At 30.6% G+C, this 20,175-nt stretch overlaps 1 protein-coding gene across 12 annotated transcripts in view; it reads right to left on the reverse strand.

Annotated features, from left to right (window-relative positions):
- Positions 1–1,420: 1,420 nt before the first annotated feature.
- The window catches only part of LOC134715810 (leucine-rich repeat-containing protein 49-like), an 86,878-nt gene continuing 68,123 nt past the window's right edge, over positions 1,421–20,175 (reverse strand). For 10 of the 12 annotated variants that reach the window (XM_063578270.1, XM_063578268.1, XM_063578266.1 and 7 more), the window contains 5 exons: positions 17,146–17,331; positions 15,663–15,772; positions 7,438–7,576; positions 6,718–6,741; positions 1,421–4,616 (listed from right to left, as the gene is read on the reverse strand). In XM_063578270.1, coding sequence (XP_063434340.1) covers positions 4,416–4,616; positions 6,718–6,741; positions 7,438–7,576; positions 15,663–15,772; positions 17,146–17,331 — 660 coding nt within the window. In that variant the 3' untranslated portion in view covers positions 1,421–4,415. The remainder of the gene's footprint in view (positions 4,617–6,717; positions 6,742–7,437; positions 7,577–15,662; positions 15,773–17,145; positions 17,332–20,175) is intronic. The other 2 variants (XM_063578273.1, XM_063578267.1) reach the window with 1 other exon arrangement.

Below are 20,175 nucleotides of genomic sequence, written 5' to 3' on the forward strand. Positions count from 1 at the left end.
GTAGTTTAAAAAATGTGTCCGGTGACCCAGCCAACTATCCAAGATGGCTGCCATGGCTAAAAATAGAACATAGGGGTAAAATGCAGTTTTTGGCTTATAACTCAAAAACCAAAGCATTTAGAGCAAATCTGACACGGGGTAAGATTGTTTATCAGGTCAAGATCTATCTGCCCTGAAATTTTCAGATGAATCAGACAACCCATTGTTGGGTTGCTGCCCCTGATTTGGTAATTTTAAGGAAACTTTGCTGTTTTTGGTTATTATCTTGAATATTATAATAGATAGAGATAAACTGTAAACAGCAATAATGTTCAGCTAAGTTAGATTTACAAATAAGTCAACATAACCAAAATGGTCAGTTGACCCCTTTAGGAGTTATTGCCCTTTATAGTCGATTTTTAACCATTTCTCGTAAATCTTTGTTATCTATTACAAAAATCTTCTCCTCTGAAACTACTGGGCCGAATTAAACCAAACTTGGCCACAATCATCATTGGGGTATCTAGTTTAAAAAATGTGTCCAATGACCCGGCCAACTATCCAAGATGGCCACCATGGCTAAAAATAGAACATAGGGGTAAAATGCAGTTTTTGGCTTATAACTCAAAAACCAAAGCATTTACAGCAAATCCGACACGGGGTAAGATTGTTTATCAGGTCAAGATCTATCTGCCCTGAAATTTTCAGATGAATCAGACAACCCATTGTTGGGTTGCTGCCCCTGATTTGGTAATTTCAAGGAAATTTTGCTGTTTTTGGTTATTATCTTGAATATTATAATAGATAGAGATAAACTGTACACAGCAATAATGTTCAGCAAAGTAAGATTTACAAATAAGTCAGCATGATTAAAATAGTCAATTGACCCCCTAAGGAGTTATTGTCCTTTATAGTCAACAATTTTCATAAAATTTGTAAATTTTTTCTAACATTTTCCACTGAAACTACTGGGCCAAGTTCATTATAGATAGAGATAATTGTAAGCAGCAAGAATGTACAGTTAAGTAAGATGTACAAACACATTACCATAACCAAAACACAAAGTTGTCATGAATCCATCTGCGTCCTTTGTTTAATATTCACAGAGACCAAGGTGAGCGACACAGGCTCTTTAGAGCCTCTAGTTTTATTTTTTTGTATATCTTCATTTCAATGTATTTCATTTTTGCAAAAATTGAGTCTGTTGTTCCCTCTTTATAATTCTTTTTTAATTCTTTCAATCTACAGTATCTATGCTTATACAATATGGATTTGGGGTTTTGTTCATTGCTGACCGCTGTATAATGACCTATAGGTGTTAACTATTATGTCATTTGGTCTCTAGTAGAGTGTTGTCTCATTGGCAATTATACCACATCTTCCTATGTTTTATTACCTGGATTTTATCATTAAAGGCTGTATATTTATAAACATAAATTGATAACAGAACTTCAATCACCTTTATTTTAAAGTGACATTTTCATATAAATTACATTCTCTTGTCAACGTGTGAATTAGGTGAATAAGAAATAATAAATACCTAGCCTCTTAATAAAACAGTTTGGCAATTAACCGTTTATAACATTAACAAACAAATAATAAATAAAATATTGAGCACAAAATAAGAAATAATACAATTAATTAATGGTTACACTAAACATGCAAACTGCATTTAACTTACGTTTATACATACAACTATCCTCATTTGATTGAAGAAATGCATGGATTACCTCCCTTTGTCTAATTACTTGAATTTTGTTTTCAGTTAAAATTTGAAAAGGATCGCTCAGATCTTAAGGCTGCATTCAAATTCTTGAGCAAGTATTCATAGAACCTTTTTTTACATAAAAGTAAGTTCACCAAATAAAGCATCATAACATATGCTTGCTAATTTGTCCCCTTTATCATTGTTAAAATGATTGAAAATGGAAGAAATTTATGTAAAATTTCATTTCCCTTTTTTCATAAGAAATTAGCAAAACATATGGGAAAGGATGCAAAAAAAGTGAACATGTAAGATATACTATTCTGTCTGACAAAAAATTGTCTTTTAGTTGTCTTAACTTTTCATGAAAACTTTGAATTTATTTTAAAACTAAATGGACTATGTTTTAAAGCAAAAAGCAGATTTAAATGAGGAAAATTTTAAAACAAATAATTGAAAATTGAAAAAATGGCAATTAATATAACAGTGAACATTATAAATTTTGTGAAAACATGAAAGACAAGAGTAAAAATTCCCTTTAAATACAATTTTGAGTATACTAGTAAGCCATAACACTCGAGGTTAAAGGATATACTAATACATACATACTTCCATATCATGTACCCAGTATTCCAATCATACAAAAACAACATACATTACTCTTTTAGAAGGCAAAGTAGACATATATTAATCATACATCTTTCTTCATAGCAATGATACACAAGTTAACTTTGCAATATCTTTTCTCTCTCTCATACTTAAACACACTTAATACACATTTTTTTAATATCTTTCTTCCCCTTACAGCCATTCATACTTGATTTTTATTTAAATAAATGCAACAAACTATATTGTGGATTTCACAAATGTACCTGTATCACATATTTTATCCTTTGCAGTTAAATGCTATTGCAGTTACAAACAACGTCAAGTCAAAGAAAAATGATGGTTTCTACACTAGTAAACATCTTATTCCTAAATACTAAAATCAATCCTTTTCTTTAATGAATGTAGTCTTTTCATGAATATTATAACTATAAATTGACCAATTGATAAAGTGACCCAATATATGGGAACAGCAGTCATAAGGTTAACTTATACAACTCAACACACAAAAATATCTGAAAAGGCTCATAGTTTACAAATGATAGCCTGCTTTACTAACTGTGATTGCATTTTGTATTAGCACTATTTTCTCTTTATACTTTTATAGCGAGATATAAGCCCACACAAGGTAAATGTTATTGCTGTTTGTAAATGTATAAATATTTCAAGCACTAGCATAAATTATGTGTATGAGATTTAACAAGTAAAACAAAATTAAAGACCAGAAAATAAGACAGCAACCCAGTATAAAAGACACCATAGTTATTCTGAATAAGGTTTCAATTTTCAATGTGTTTTTTTTTTTTTTCTGTTACTTCTACTTGGTTACTGTTCTTTAGAAGACACAATGAGAACTGCCATACTTTTTTCACATGTTTAATTGAAATCAGATAGGCAACAACTTAACCTGAACAGAATTTAATGAATTTACAAAAATGTAAGGCCTTTTGGAGATTAACTGAGCTGCTTTTTTCAATTTTGACTCTTCTTGAATAACCACAAGCTCTCCTGCCAAGGCCAGTGAATTTTGAAGGGTAGAAATTTTTCTCAGAAAAAGGCCCTTACATACCATAAAGATAATAATTTTGTTTATGACCAACTGATTTTTCGACATATACCAGTTGGCATATTTTTGTAAAGACTGTAATATGTTACCTAACATACCTTATACATACAACTTGCAACATATATAAATCAAAAGTGCAAGATTTATCCTTAAAAGAAAGTTTAACAAGTTCGTATTTATATCATCACATCTAAAAGGTAATTTCAAATATGAAATCACTGTTAGATTGAAACATATCTACTTAATTTAGCAACATTAAATAAATGACTTCCATTGATAAATAAATATAAATGGCAAGATACAATTACATAAAAAAAATGTGTGCATTGATCTTGAAGAAACATGTTAAATGATAACTCATCAGTATGTTAAGAAGCCCTTGATTATTACTCTGACATCTGATGGTAGGTTTTTAGGACATGTTGGACTTGGTCCCAAGACCCTAAAACAGGCCATCAAACCAATCTCTGACTACTTATCCAGGAAAACTTTAACCATTCGAAAGTTACATTGTTTTTTTTTTAAATGAATTTGACCAATCACAACAGTTTGATACCATGAACATGTTTTTCTTATTACTCTGTCCTTTATGAACATATAATAGAATCTGTGTTAAAAACATATATGTGCTGGCAGACATTTTTGAATAAAAATCTGTTTTTCCTTTTACACAACAAAATTTGATATAAAAGCACCTATGTAAACTGCATCAAAATATCAGAAATTAATTTGTCTCATCAAAAGTGAAATGTTTTTTTGTAACAAATCATTCATAATAAACATTTTTGTCAGTCAGCTCATTTGCACAGTGCATTCATCATCTTTGATCCAGAAGATGCATCTAACTTCTTTTCACATTTCTGAAGTACCCTTGCATATCATGTGATCACAACATATAAATAAACCATCTTTTGACTTCTTGCTGCCATTATACATCACAGTCACAGATGTGAAATATTTCGGTCATTGGACGGCTTTACAGAAGAACTATTGAAAGACTTTCTCATGGCACTTAGCAACGGCCCATTAAAAGGCAATAAAACTATTGTTATACCACTGCTAGCTTTTCTCTAACTCTTCTAAACATTTTTTCATATAACTTTGCATGTCTGACATGTCACTCATAGACGAATAAACCATTTCATGAAAAATCATTGGCCACTGTTTTAATAATTCGTTTTTTTTTCTGTCCGTGAATATCGCTTCTTTTGTAATTTCATTTACATAACTCCTAGCAAAATTTCTTCTTGCATTCTGTTCCTAAAAAAAAAAAGGTTAATTATAAATATCATGAAGATAAGAAATATATCAGTTTTAACGTCTTAACCTAGGAAAAAAATGCATAGATTAGTCACCAGCCAATACTCAAGTCTATATACCCATGAATGTTGACATTGACTAACAAAGATATACTGTAACAGTAAATGTAATGATAAATGAACCAGCAACCCAACAAAAGAAGTTAACAAAGGCAGACATTTAAAGGTTATTGTACCAGTTTTACAGTTAAACAGGCATTAATCCAGATTATACAAAAACTTTTTAATCAACATGTGTCTTTTTATTTTCATGGACTTAGCAAAAACTATTTTAAGGTAATTTTATCCCCAGTTTTCGGTGGGGTTTGTGATGCTCAGTCTTAAGTTTGTTTTCTATGTTGTGTTAAGTGAACTCTTGTTCTTTTTTAATTTTTTTTTAGCCATGCCATGGAATTTTCCTATTTATTTTTCTACTTAATATGAGTTTGAATATCCTTATGTTATCTTTCCCCTCTCTCTAACTGTGTTCTTTGATATGTAACATAATGTTGTCTCAGCCTTTCACCCACAAATCATAGAGAGTATCATACATGTATCTTCAATTTGTGAGAGATTGGGCAATTTTTCAAATCATTAATTTCAATTTAAAATAAAATAAGTGGTAATTATTTATACAAAAAAAAGAGTAAAATACCAAAAGACATCATGTTTGCATGATATGTCATTATAGTGTTGAAAACATATTTCCTCCACAAATTTGGACCTGGCCATGAATAAATGGAATAGGTCATAACTTTTCATTCCAACTTGGCTAGATTAATTGATTGATGGCATCATGCTTGATTATTGCTTCATAGCAATAATTTCATTCATATATATTCAGGAAGATGACTTAAAAGATTGATATGTTTGAAAACAGATTTATATTAAAAAATCTATTCAGTTTATTTATAAAATGAGTAACTTTGAATTGCAATTTAATGTAGTGTTTGAGGTGTCTTCTCCTTATCAAATAACCAACACAAACAAAACAATAAAAAACAAAATTAACACAACAAAATACATTTTAAACAAAACTTGTTAACCAAAACATAACGTACATTACAAAATGCTTCAAATGTAGCTTTTATTATAATAAGATATATTTTACCACCACCTTTACAACACAAAAATACAACAAAAATTGCTTTTATGTATTTCACCGAATGAGCATATCTGAATATATACATTTTTGTTTCATTATTCACTTTCATGCTTAGTTTATTTCAACAACATTTAAAAAAGAGATAGAATTTTGCATTTCTGCACATTTTTTTAATGTTACTGGTTGTAGATATCAAAATTGCTCCTTATGAACTAAAGTAAAACTAAGATACATTTTGCATTAGAGCAATTTTGATTTCAAAAAATAAAAAACAAGTGAAACTGCAAGCTACTGCTCACTGATGATACCCCCGCCGCAAGTGGATAATATAAATAGTGTAAAAATATGCAAGTGTTCGGTAAACAGGAAGTTGTCGAGTGATGAATCTGAAAACGCATCACATGGTATAGCTGACTTAGATAAATCCTGAAACCAGATTTCAGAAATCCTTGTATTGTAGTTCCTGAGAAAAGTGTGACAAAAATTTTCAACTTGGCTATCATGTGTAAAATCATACAAGTGTTCGGAAAACAGGAAGTTGTCAAGTGATCAATCTGAAAACGCATCACACAGTATAGCTGACTTAGATAAACCCTGAAACTAAATTTCAGAAATCCTTGTATTGTAGTTCCTGACAAAAATGCGATGAAAAAATAAATAGTGTAAAAATATGGACAGACAGAGGTAAAACAGTAAACCCCCCTTTTTTAAATCGGGGTTTAAAGCCGGGGTATAAAAACATCTAAAGATTTTCATGAACCAATTGAAATATTTTTGAAGAATTTGAAAAATAAACATGAATGATTTCCATGGCGACCAAGGAAGATGTGAACCAGTATCAGTGTGTCTGTGTCATACAGATTTATATGTTGGTGTCTGGTCCCCTGATTGTTTTCAAAGATTAATGCAGTGTACATGTATTTGTATAAAACTATAACACATTTGCCATTTTACTTACAACTGAGTATATTGTCCATTGACACTAAGAAAACAATACATGAATACAGAAATCCTTCAAAAAGAATATTTGATTTCAACATGTGCACCTTACAACAATATTCATGATATTGGAAGAGTAAATTATTGTTTAAAAATATAAAAGTTTTCTACAAAATACGGTTTATACAAGAATCTTATCAATATTTATTCTCCTTGTGGATGAAGCCAGAATTTTTTGAAAAAGAAAAAAAGGGACATAATTCCAATAAAGCAGTTTTAAATCTGATTTATTTAGAAAGAAAAAAACCAAGTGAATTCCCTTTTTCTGAATCTGAGGCATTCTTGGTAATGATTGGTTAAAGATGTCCCAAGCAAAATAATTTTCATTTAATTTTCATTACCAATAGTCCTTTATATTTTTAAATGTCAAAAACTAAGCAAATATTGTTTAAAATTTTAATAAAAGAATGAATAAAACAATCTTTTGACAAGATTTGAAACATTTTTACAAAGAAAAAGCGAAGCGGAGATGCATACACCAATGATTGCTTAAATGTTTAACTTTCAGACCTCTTGATGCTTGTCTGTTTTTTTGTGTTTCTAGGTTGCTGTCTCTTTGATAAGGTATATCTCCTTTATTTATCAAGTTTTTAATTTAACCACTGTAAGGATTTTGAATTGATTGATGTAAGAGCTTTTATATACCAGCTTATTTTTTAGCAAATATTTGTGAACTAACCTGTTGTTTCGTATTGACGGCTTCTACAGGCTGGTGTGTCAGACCAGCTCTACCCACAAAATCATTCTGTGATTTATCTAACTTTCCTTCTAATAATTTCTTCGATTTATCTTCAGTTATTGACAAAACTTGCTTCCTTCTGTAAAATATAAGATCATTACGGATTACTCTAGCCATTAAAAGTAATAATTCTTCTGAACACTTTTATAATGACAATAAATCTTACATGGGTGTAAACAATCAGCTGTATTATTCATTGTGGAAAGCATTAGTTATATGCAACGGTATTGAAAAACTTGGTTAAGTGACTAAAATTATCACACTGGAAAGTTTATTACACATTTTTTATAAATTGAAAATCAAGATTACAACATTATATATCTAAAAGCAATGACAAGGTAATCTCTGTTATTGATTTGTGATTTATTTTTAATGACATCATTGAACATTTTATATCTTTAAACATTGTAACTATACAGAAACTTCGTTATAGGAGGAATAAATAGACAAAACATAAAAAGAGAGAGAGAGAGAGAATTGTAAACTGGTGAAATTTGATAACACTTAATATGTCATTCTTAAATATAATTTTAACTAATTCGTCCTGATTTATAAGTTTTGAGAAAAATGGACAGTCCAGTGCAGATTCAAATCTCTAATATTCTTATAGCGTATCTAAATCTGTAAAAATGGTCTGGTCTATAAAACAGGATGTGGAACTATTTCATTCATAACATTGGTCACAAAACAAACTCAGAGAGGAACCAGTTTTATACATGATGTGAACCATGACTTTTGCATTTGCCCTTTTTAACCAACTCTTGGCAAGTAATAATGATTCTGATGATATATTCATATAAGACAAGCCCATCAAATTTGTCTACATATTCTTGACAATTCATGTTCACTTCTATATATTTGCAAAAATTGCACATAGTTATCACATCCCAAGCTGCCCTACGTTAAAACAGGTGTTAAATAGATCACACATTTTTACAGTAAATAATATAGTCCTTTGATGTGAAAATGAAAGGGAATATATCTTAAAGTTTTAAGTGAAGTTTGTACTCTAAAGTAACACTATATATCTATATATATATATATAATTGGTACTTTCTAAGTGGCAGTCAACTATATTATGTAATTTGGGACATATATTTATCACCCTGTCATATTCTACTACAAGGTAAAATGTATACTTGTTCAGTTATGGGCAATTATTCAAGTTTTTCATGTTTCCAAGCATACAGAGATATTTCTGATAACAGAATTGAAGGGGTTTGAGCACATGGGATTTTGGGTACAGGTGTGCAGCTGGGATTTGAAAAACACCCCCCATTCATATATTGAATAATTGTGAAATCCCTACCTATACATATATTTCACAGCAAAATCATAACCCATTCATATATTTATCAGCTCAAATAGTACCTAGTATCGGTCAATTACTACCTATTGATATATTTCCTCGGTAAAATTGCACCCCATCGATATATTTGACGGATCAAAAAAGGGACCCATTCCAGCGGCACATATGTATATACCTTTATATAGGAAGAGACCCCCCCGTGGGTTTGAGGGGTCCTGATCCCAAATTCCAGGGCTTAAAAACATAAAATCCAGAGGTCCCTAATTTAAAGAAATTTAAATCCTGACATCACCATATTTGAAAAAAAAATCCAGGATCCCGAAAGGATCAATCTCAAGCTTAAAAACACTGAATCCTGACATCCTGAAAAAGGTCCTGCTCACCCTTAGAAGTAGCTAGTGAGTCTGAAGTTTTTCAAATTTAACAGTTTTTCAGTGTAAATCAATACATTTTCACTTCATCTTTATTCTTTTATTTTTTGTATAATCTTTATTCAAAACATACAAATAAATCACAAAATCAAAGAAGAATGCGTCTGAGTTATAAAGGGACATAACTCTAGAGGTAAGTTACTTACTGTCCAAATTTGAGATCTGTCTGCTAGTTAATTGGTTCTTAACATTGTGAGTGAGTTTTACAAAATTTGGTTAATTTAAAAACTTGTTAGAGTGAGAAAACAAAAAAGGATGGACAGAAAGACAGAAGGGATGAAGGTCATGGGTTCACTTGATGTCCCAATTGCCTACAGCAGGGGAAAGTTTTTTTTAGAGAGATTCCTTAGATGACAAATGCTGATGGATATTAATTCAATACATGGACTATATCACAGTTATCATAAACAAGAATGTGTCCATAGTACATGGATGCCCATCCGCTCTATCATTTTCTATGTTCTGTGGACCATGAAAATGGGATACAAACTCTAATTTGGCATTCAAATTAGAAAGATCATATCATAGGGAACATGTGTACTAACATTTAAGTTGATTGAACTTCACCTTCATCAAAAACTACCTCTACACAAAACTTTATTCTGAAGGGGGACAGACAGACGGACGAAAGGATAGACGAACAGACCAGAAACATAATGTCCATAAATGGGGCATAAAAAATGCAACAGACATTTGAACCGAAAGCACAAATTATAGATTAACATAGTATCTGAAAATCTATCGATATACTAGCAAATTTATAGCATTATTTCCCATCAAAAGAAGGACATAAAAAATATATTAACAAAATTTGGACAGAACTGCAGAAAATTTGGGATCCCTTGGTGTATTTTAGGTGACCTTGGGTGAAGCAAGTACAGTATGGGCGAAACTATCTTTGGGCAACTTAATAGCAATCATATAAAAGAAGCCATGAACAATTCAGCTAACTATTAACCCTTTCCTCCATTGAAATATTTTTTTAGCATACTTGATTTGCATAGAATTTTTTTAATAAAATGCTGAACATAGGCTTTAAAGTATTAAGGCATTGCGAAAAACAACTATTTCATCAAATAAATTTAGGTCAGATATTCCTATGATATTTTTTTTCATAATGGATACAAACTTTATTAAGTCTACTGCAGACACTTTGTAGTCAAAGCCTTTCAACTGAGGTACTACACAGGCGTCAAAAGGCGTCATTATGGAGTAAAGGGGGTGGCGTCAAAAGGCGTCATTATGGAGGAAAGGGTTAATTAGATGTAATGACTGTATGTCAACTGAATACTAACAAAGTACCAAGACTTGACTTTGTTCTTTGCATTTCTAGTTTTCTACTAGGGATTCTTGATTAAAGCACTGCTCATTTTACATGACTTACTCATTATTTTCTGATACCTCTTCGGCTGATTGAACAGATATCAGTTTAAGTGTAACTGATTGTTTTACTTCCTGCTGAATATAAGATTTTTGCATGACAGAGTTCTGAACAGGTTGCTGTGAGGCACTATAAGCTTGTTTTTGTAATGTACTATTCATAGTCTGAGAACTGCTGTTCAGTTTAGTAGTAATAGAATTTTGAAAGTAAGCTGATTTTTGAAGCATGTTTTCCTCAGAGGCAGTCAACTTTTTGTACACATGTTCAGCATAATTTTGCTTTAGCAGTTCTGCTTGTGTATACTGAGCAGCAGCTTTTTGTTCAATATCTGGTTTAATATAATGTGTTGTTGCTAGAACCTCACTTTGGATTTTTTTTGCAGCTGCAATAACCTCATTTCTTAAACGAGGTGACGGGAGCAGGTCATTTTGAATCATTCTTCTTGAGATATAATCATTAGCGGTAAAGCGAGGAGGAGGAGTGAGGTCATTCTGTCTTCTCATAGACAAATCGTTAGTACTATGCCAGTGACTTTTGTGCAACTTGGGTCGTCCTCCATTAGGGTATGCCAAACCCTGTGATGTTCCTGTAGGTGTAACAGAATAACTTCTCTTGAGAGGAGGTTTAGTTTTGATTTCAATTTTACTGGTATTAATGGCTGCAAATGCTTTCGTTAATTCTCCCAGATGATTTCTTGCCATCGACGACTCCCTTGGTGTTAACATGGTTTGTTGTTTTTTCGGAGAGTAACCAAGGTTCATCTTTATAAAATTCTGATCATTCATCAATTTAGTATATTCTAAGTCAAAACACATTATGTCAAGGCCATGTATGCCAAGTTTTAATCAAGTCAGATGAATGAAAATTAATTCCTTTTAAAATATTATGAAAAACAACACAAAAATGTTCAATTTTTCCCAGATACAGCGAAATTCATTTAAATCAATCCAATAAAACTCGTAAAACTTCAAAATATCAAAATGAAATTAAAATGACCTTTTCCTGGTCATTTGAATCGTAACATATTTTTCCATTTTTCGGCCTGATATTATCTTTCTTTCACATCCATTAAAAGAATATTTGGTGACAAAATCCTAACATTATGATATCCATTAAATGATAAAACCTCGTAAAATCCTCAATAAAAATGGTAACTTATAGCTGATTTTAAACAGGCATTGTTTACTTCTTAGATAAAGTGTTGACAAAAAAAAACATATTTTATAAACAGCAATCAAGTTACCGATCTAATTGTGTAAAGTTTTCATGCAAATAATTCCAATTAAGAAGATCATTCTACGTGAAATGATATAATTTGTTCCTATAGAAACCAGGTATATAATTCCTCTTGTCTTATCCAGAATGATTTTTTATCTTTAAGTTCGTGACAAACACACATTTAAAACTTTCCATTTGACAAAGTTTATGGTCAGCTTATATAAAACCCAATACACTATTGAAGTTCCATCTTTATAAGAATGTTTCCATGTAGTCTAAGTCTTAAAAGCACTTTAAAAATCCCAGCGTCAATAAATCACATCCCCGTAACAGATCTAAACAACAAATTATTTCTCAAAGAACAATATAATCAATTAAGTCACACGTTTAAACAATGCCGTGGTTCGTAAATCGGTACAAAATGCTTCGTAATAGCCGATTCAAACTACTAGGAGATGATTAGATCCCCCGCTACAGTTCATAATTGATATCAATAATATCTAGAAAATAATTTGTCTGGTCCATAAAGTCAAAACCAAGCCATGATTACATTGATTAAATAATATTCAAATTGGGCTGTGTTTCAACAAAATATAATTCACTGACAATAAATTTAACTCTATGTTAAAGAAGCAAAGCGTTAGATAAATATGAATATGATTTTTCAGTATTTCACAGTTACAAACTGATTTGTGATCAATTGTTACAGGTCATTTGTCGCTATGTGTTCCCGCCTTTTAAATCCTTTGTCAAATACACATTACATCTTTATAACATTATTTGACATAGGTATTAACATCATTCATATATCTAAATAGATGTATTCATATTGACAAAAAATATTATTGAAGGAATTTGTTACAATTTTTTATAAAATATTTTTATATTATTTCGCAAGAGAGAAAGCTGAACGCTTATCAAAAGTGAAATATTTGCGTCAATAGATCTTGAAGTTTTCAAACACCATGATGAGTGGTTTGATATTGAGGAAAAGCACCTTCAAGTGGGTTTTGTATACATGGGTCTGACAATATATAAAAATCAATGACTTTCTGTGATTTAAACTATAAATTAAAATTCTAAAACTTCTTTATTTGCTAGAAACTAAGTTCATTGCAAAACAAAAATTAAAATATATACCAGTATAATATATATTTACACAAACCTTAGATATACATAAAAAAAATATGCATGAGGAAAAATACACCTTCCCAAGATTTGGATATCAAAAATACATAAGTTTATCTTGGAAATAATTATGATGACTCAGAACTAAACACAAAAGTTAAAATTTTTGTAGAAAAGCATACATTTCTTAAAGTTAATAAAGACATATTTTTTTCTCAATTAATAAATCAGGGTCCATGAAATCATTCATCCTAAGTTGCAAATTCATTGTACTTAATTATAAAGTTGATAATAAACTTGAACTCAATTAATTCAATTTAAATCTAAGTACAAAAATTAATATATAAAAGTGTTTAGCTACGTTAAAGAAGGGAAATTGTATTTATTGAACTAAAATTATTAGTTTTCACTTATATCATAATGATATTATATAAAAAGATGATGTGGTATGATTGCTAATGAGACAACTGTCCACTGGAGACCAAAATGACACAGACATCAACAACTATAGGTCACCATACGTCCTTCAACAATGAATTTCATGTAGTGAAAATTTCTGCTTTCATCAGGCAAATCGTTTTAACAATTTTTCATTGTTGGCAATTTATAATGTTTGTTCAACAGTAACACTTTCAACTGTACTATAAAATAATTTAAAATGCACATGAAATAAATCTGTGTTACAAATTCAATTTCACGTCCTTTTCCATGCAGCACTTACTTTTGAATCAACTAAGGTATAAGTACAAAAAATGTAATAGAAAATCTGTTATCTATAGTTTCAATGGAATTTTATAGCCGGTAACAAGTTTAATAATGGGATAATAGCAAAACTATTTTCAATTTAGAGTACATTTTAAAAGAGTAGCAAAACGGACTTCCAAATTATAATTTTGAAAAATACTGAGTCATTGGTAATACAAATTGTTCAAAGGAATTTCACTGAAATCATTAAACTCGTAAGCATGCAGTATTTTCCATGAACAAAAATGTATAATGGGCCTCACTTCAGAAAAACAAATATCAAATGGTACTAATTATCAATCTAGTTTAAATATCAGAAAATATATAGACTAGCTGTCAGATAACTGCGAGTACTCTCAGATCTGTTCATTGTGTCTTTTTGTGTCAGGATATATAAGTACCCGGCCACGTCCACTTGTATTTTTTGTCTATCTGATGAGTTAAGCCTTTTTCAACTGATTTTTATAGTTTGTTCTTATGTTGTACTGTTATACCACTGTCCCAGGTTAGGGTGAGGGTCGGGATCCCGCTAACATGTTTAACCCCACCACATTATTTATGTATGTGCCTGTCCCAAGTCAGGAGCCTGTAATTAAGTGGTTGTCGTTTGTTTATGTGTTACATATTTGTTTTTCGTTCATTTTTTTACATAAATAAGGTTGTTAGTTTTCTCGTTTGAATTGTTTTACATTGTCTTATCAGGGCCTTTTAAAGCTGACTATGCAATATGGGCTTTGCTCATTGTTGAAGGCTGTACGGTGACCTACAGTTGATAATGTTTGTGTCATTTTGGTCTTTTGTAGATAGTTGTCTCATTGGCAATCATCCCACATCTTCTTTATTTATATATACCAGTAATATTATTATTTATGGCTATTTTGTGCATTTTTCCTTGGTTTTTTTTTGTTAAAATTTTTCATATCATGCTACTTGCTGGAGATGGAAAATTATCGCTTGAAACTAAGGAGGTGGTGTTTATGAAATTGACACCAAATTGACAATGTCCTCATAGGTAAATAGCGATAAACAGATTATCATTGGCCACCGTATCCGCTCAATCGAGAAAATCAATCTCACTGAGATGATCAACGATAATCTATAAATAGTACTAAAATTTAACACCATTTATGTATACCTCTTTTTTTTTTTAGAGTGCTTATACTGTGAACAGATACGGTACAAGCAAAGACAGTCTACTAGGATTTAAACCTTTTTTTTAAACAACCACCCTTCTGAATTTCAACAAGTCCTTAGGAGATAGTTGTATCAATAGGTAAGGAGTCGTTAAACATTTCTTCAATTGCTGTGCAGAGGTAAATATCAAAGAGTTAATCAAAAGTGATAAATATGAGAAGAAATCTAAATGCAAATGTTTAATGTTCAAAAGGTCTTATCTATTTAAAATTGTTAACAGTCAGTAAAAGAAGGTACAGTATGTAAGAAATGCTTGAGATCAGCACCTAAAAGTTATGGAGAAAGTAAAGAACCGAAATATTCTTTTAAGAAACAAAAGTGTTTGTCCTTAAAATAGTAGATACTTCTATTTGTTATTCTCCCGGAGTTTCTAAAAAGAATATGATGATATGTGCCATACCTTTTGTGAATTTATGTCTCAGTATAAAGGGAGATAACTCAAACTAATTTTTCAGACAATTTATAATATCTGCTTAGTCTATGTCATAATGCATTACAAAAAGTACATTAAATTCTTATGTTTGCATTGAGGAAAAAAAGGGGGGGGGGGGGGGGGGGTAATGTTAGTGTGTTTACCAGGTAAACATATGCTATAAGGATTTAAGGCATGGAGTCTTCATAAATGATTTTGCCTACCTTCCCTCTTCTTATAGAGACAAAAATCAGAGCTCACAATAGGCTGATATATTGATGAATATACAGTATCTCTGTGAAGTTGATATCTCTGGTAACTGTAATGTTATTCTAAGCTATTACATACCTTGCCTCTCCTACCAAGGACAGAAGTCTCGACTGAGGAAGTTGTGATGTTGTTATATGTGAAACAGGACCATACAGCTTCTCAGCATTTACTATATCTCCTGCCGTTACCTGTATAAATCAAAAAGGTTGTAAAATGTAGAAACGTACACATGATGGTAAATAATCTTATCAAGAATGAAAGCTTTTTGTAATATGAACTCAGAGAAGTTGCATACACTCTGTCATGTTACCGATATTTAAAGAAAGGTCAAATTCCAATAACTTCAGTAATTAAAGAACACTTGTGAGCATGCTCACCTACCCACATTGCCACTGAGCAAACAAATTCTAAACAAATTCCTAAGTTCAAAGACTTATAAATTCTAAAAATGTAGACTAATTCAAATTCTTGTAGATATGCTATCTACATTTTATGTTCACATTAACTACCAAGTTTCATGAACTTCTGTATTGAAGTTTTAGAGGAGTGGTGTTGGCAAACCATTGCAGTAGCATATGCCAACATTCTAGGCTTAAAGGAGCTTAACACCAATATAAATTTTGATATGCACGTCTACATAGTAATAGTATGTCCTTATTATCTACAAAGTTTCATGAAATTCTGTTGTGTGGTTTCAGAGGAGTTGCGATGACAAGAACAGAACTGATGGACAGAGCGACAGGTCAAAAACATTCTAACCTCCGCAACTGTGTTGTGTGGGGTATAAACAGCATCATGTCAAATTGATTATATTGCAGGGTTAAGAAAATATCCCAAATAATCCTACCAAGTATGAAAGCTTTCTTTCAAAAAGTGTCCAAGTATTGAAGTGTTTTTGACAGATGACTATTATCATATTCCTTGCAGAGCATGTCATGGGGATAAATGACAAATGACAACGTTTACTCTAATGTTTAAGAGTGTATTCAGATCTTATTTGAATACTCCATTAAGCAATGACTACAGAAACATCTTAAAAAGTGAAATCATATAGCCAAAACGGAGGGGTTGAGGTAAAAACATTTTTTTGTTTCTGCTACAGCATTATTGAATAGAAGGTACATATTTGTGGACTTTAACGAATAGGTAAACAAATGTTGTATGATTTATATGCTTAACAAAAGATCTATTATAATTTATAGCGTATAAGATTTATCAATTTTTATTTTACAATAATCTAATTTTGGATGCAACACGTCTTCTGATTGGCTGATGTTATTTTGTTTTCAGCCCATAGACATAATTTAGTTAGATAACCATGACAACATCAACGTTTTTTCATGGTTTTCCACGGTTTAAAATAGAATTTCGAATTAAATTATAAGAAATGACTGAAATATTTTTTCTGTCTATTCGAAATAACATAATAAATGTGGTGCACACTGTTAAATAACCTGCTATGCACCACATTTTTTATGTTATTTCTTCAAAGACAGAAAAATATTACAGTCATTCCTTAATAAAATTTTATCAAAATTTGAAGAAAAGGGAGCTAACTTACCTCCATATCATTGATTTTCTTCAAGGCAAAGTGAGCAAGTCTGAAGACAACATAACTCCTCCACAATGTGAATTTGGTGATAGGATTTCCCTCATTTTCTACTATTAAATTATCAAATCTCCTCACACTAGATAATGCATTTATCTGCTGATAACTTCGAATATTTGTAGCACTGAATGTTAACGTCTGAAAAATAAAAGAAACTATTGTTAAAAGAGGTTTGACTACACAATAGTTGACAAAAATAAAAATTAAATACAAATTGGTCTGTATTAGGTGTTGGAAATTTAAAACTGTAATTAGTGACCTGGTATGATGTCAAAATCTAGCAGTCAGTTGTATACTGGTACATTATACTTCAAATACTCTCCATGAACATGAAATTTTGATTTTTCATGTATTTTTTGCGATTACTTAGTAGTATCAATCTGATGAGACAAGCCCCTTTTCAATCAATTTTTACAGTACATTCAATTGTTGAACCACCATCCAAGGTTTGGGGAGAGAGGGTTGAATACTCAAAATCATGTTTAACTCCCTTACATTCTTTTTGTGCTTGTTCAAAGCCAGGAGCCTTTAATACAATACAGACTACAGGTTTTGTTTATCATTGAAAGTAGTACTGTGACTTTTAAAAGTGGTTAAAGTCTTTGCTAACAAGTGAACGGTTGTCTCTATTTTTGGCTACTCTCAATTGGCATATTTGATACTAAGGAAGGCCAATGAAAAACTATGATAATGCACAGTGATACTGTCTAGAATTTCATTTGGAATTACAAAGATCCACATGAGATAATTACTTTTTTCCAGGAGGATCCTAACTGGAATTACAAAGATCCACATGAGATAATTACTTTTTTCCATGAGGATCTTACATAGAATTACAAAGACCCACATGTGATAAATACTTTCAGTGGCGATTCCAGAACTTTTCATAAGGGGGGGGGGGGGACACTGACTGACCTAAAGGGGGTCCGCTGCAGTCATGCATCAGTGATTCTCTATATAATCAACCAAATTTTACCCACAAAAGGGGTCCCTGGATCCATCTATGATTTGAAAAAAATTATCCAAAACTTCAACTGATTAACTGATCTGTTGTTGGACACCAACCATTTTATCATAATTGTTCATTAATAATCAATTGCAGTTTATAATACTTACATTCCCCTTCTATATCAATCACACATTTCAAATAACTTTGAGATTCAAATAGCCACTAGATTAATTATAGAATTATACTTGAAAATGATTATCCATTTTGAAAAAGTAGAATTCTATGTTTCAACATCCCAATGAATATACAATCCAGAGCACAATTTAGTAAGTATTTTATTCAGTAAATATACACTTCACTGTATGTATGAGAACTCCCTATCAATACACCGATTTTAAATCTTTTATCCGCCGTATTATCTCCAGATTAATTTTACAGATTAACTGTGATGTCTTCCATACGACCCATAATATCTCATTTACATGGAATTATTTACTAAGGCCGAACATTAACTTATTTATTTAAACCCGTCAAAAATATTTTTTTAAATATATATACACTCATTATACCTATAATGAAGCATAAGTATATATTTAAAGAACTTTGTGGACGTAAAAACACTGCTGTGATTTTTTTTTTAAATTGTTGTACGTATTTAAGAAAGAATGCTTATGCTGAACGTCTACAATTTCAGTAATTGAAGGTTTTTGAAGTTAAATAAACGTTTATATAATTATCTTCCTATTCAAATTATAAAAAATAAATTTAGAAAGCTTTGAAATTTATGAATTAAACGAAGGAACATAACCATGAAATACACACTTCTATTAAAATTACAATGTAAAGATTAAACCTGGAATTATAGTTAAATATACATAACATTGAAAATATAACTGTGCATCAAAAGGGTATTGCTATAACTTCATTAGTTTACTTTTAAAATTTACTCAAAATCAGAGACTACTAAATATGAATATTGTTCCTTTATATAATTTGATAAAAATTCTGTATCAGTTAAAAAGGCATAAGGTCTGTTATAATGACAATTAATTTCAATTTTTTAAATAAAGAAAAGAAAAATTAACTGAAAAATTGAACTGGATTTAAAAAAAAGTTTGTCTTACCAAGTACAATCAAATTCAGCTCATAGAAAAATATTCACCTAAATTATATTTCACAAATCAAGAAATTCCATAAACCATAATCTAAATCATAGAAGAATAGGCATCTAAGGTGGACACATCATTTAATCTTGGACTATTAAATCTATAAAAATCAATAAAAATATCCAAATATTTTCTTATTAGTAAACAGATATTTACGAACTTATTTCTATCAAATTTGAATAATCAATGGAAAAGTTCTTAATAAATTTATGGATTAATACAGAAAAATGCAAACACTTATGTAATTCACAATAATATTTTTCAAACTATGAAACTTACAATCGATGTTAAAAATCCTTTTACAAAAGATTTATCTATGTCAATCAATATTGGACAGTCTTGATGATATAATTATCAATCAGTCGTGAGAGAGGTCACAAAATTCCCAAACTTCATTTTACTGTACATGTGTTTCATTTCAATTGTACAGTAAAATCTATATATTTAAATTCTTTATGGCTTAAAATTGTCAAATCCTTCACTTCAATACAAGAAACTACCATTTAGTCCAAACTTTTAAATATTTGTTCTAAGTTTTGTTACTCTATGCATTAAATTTGTTACATAGGTAAACTGTTTGTTTTTGGATTAACAAAATATATTTTATGTCAAACTAGAGATTTCAAATTTGAATTTAAATCTTTGAACTACTTGAGACTATTCAAAATAGAGGCCCTGTTGAATAATCTAAGTAAATCATGCGTTGTGTTTTCTATACGTTTAATCGTTGTGATAGCTAAAATGCATATAATATAACGTCACACAGTATAGCGTTATGGTAACAACGTTACCATAACGTAATGTTAGTACTTCGCGTATTTTCCGACATTCTGGGGGCCGACAAAAGTGAAATATGTAACGACAATT

This window comes from Mytilus trossulus, chromosome 4 (genome assembly GCF_036588685.1).
Source record: "Mytilus trossulus isolate FHL-02 chromosome 4, PNRI_Mtr1.1.1.hap1, whole genome shotgun sequence".
Lineage (NCBI taxonomy): Eukaryota > Metazoa > Mollusca > Bivalvia > Mytilida > Mytilidae > Mytilus > Mytilus trossulus.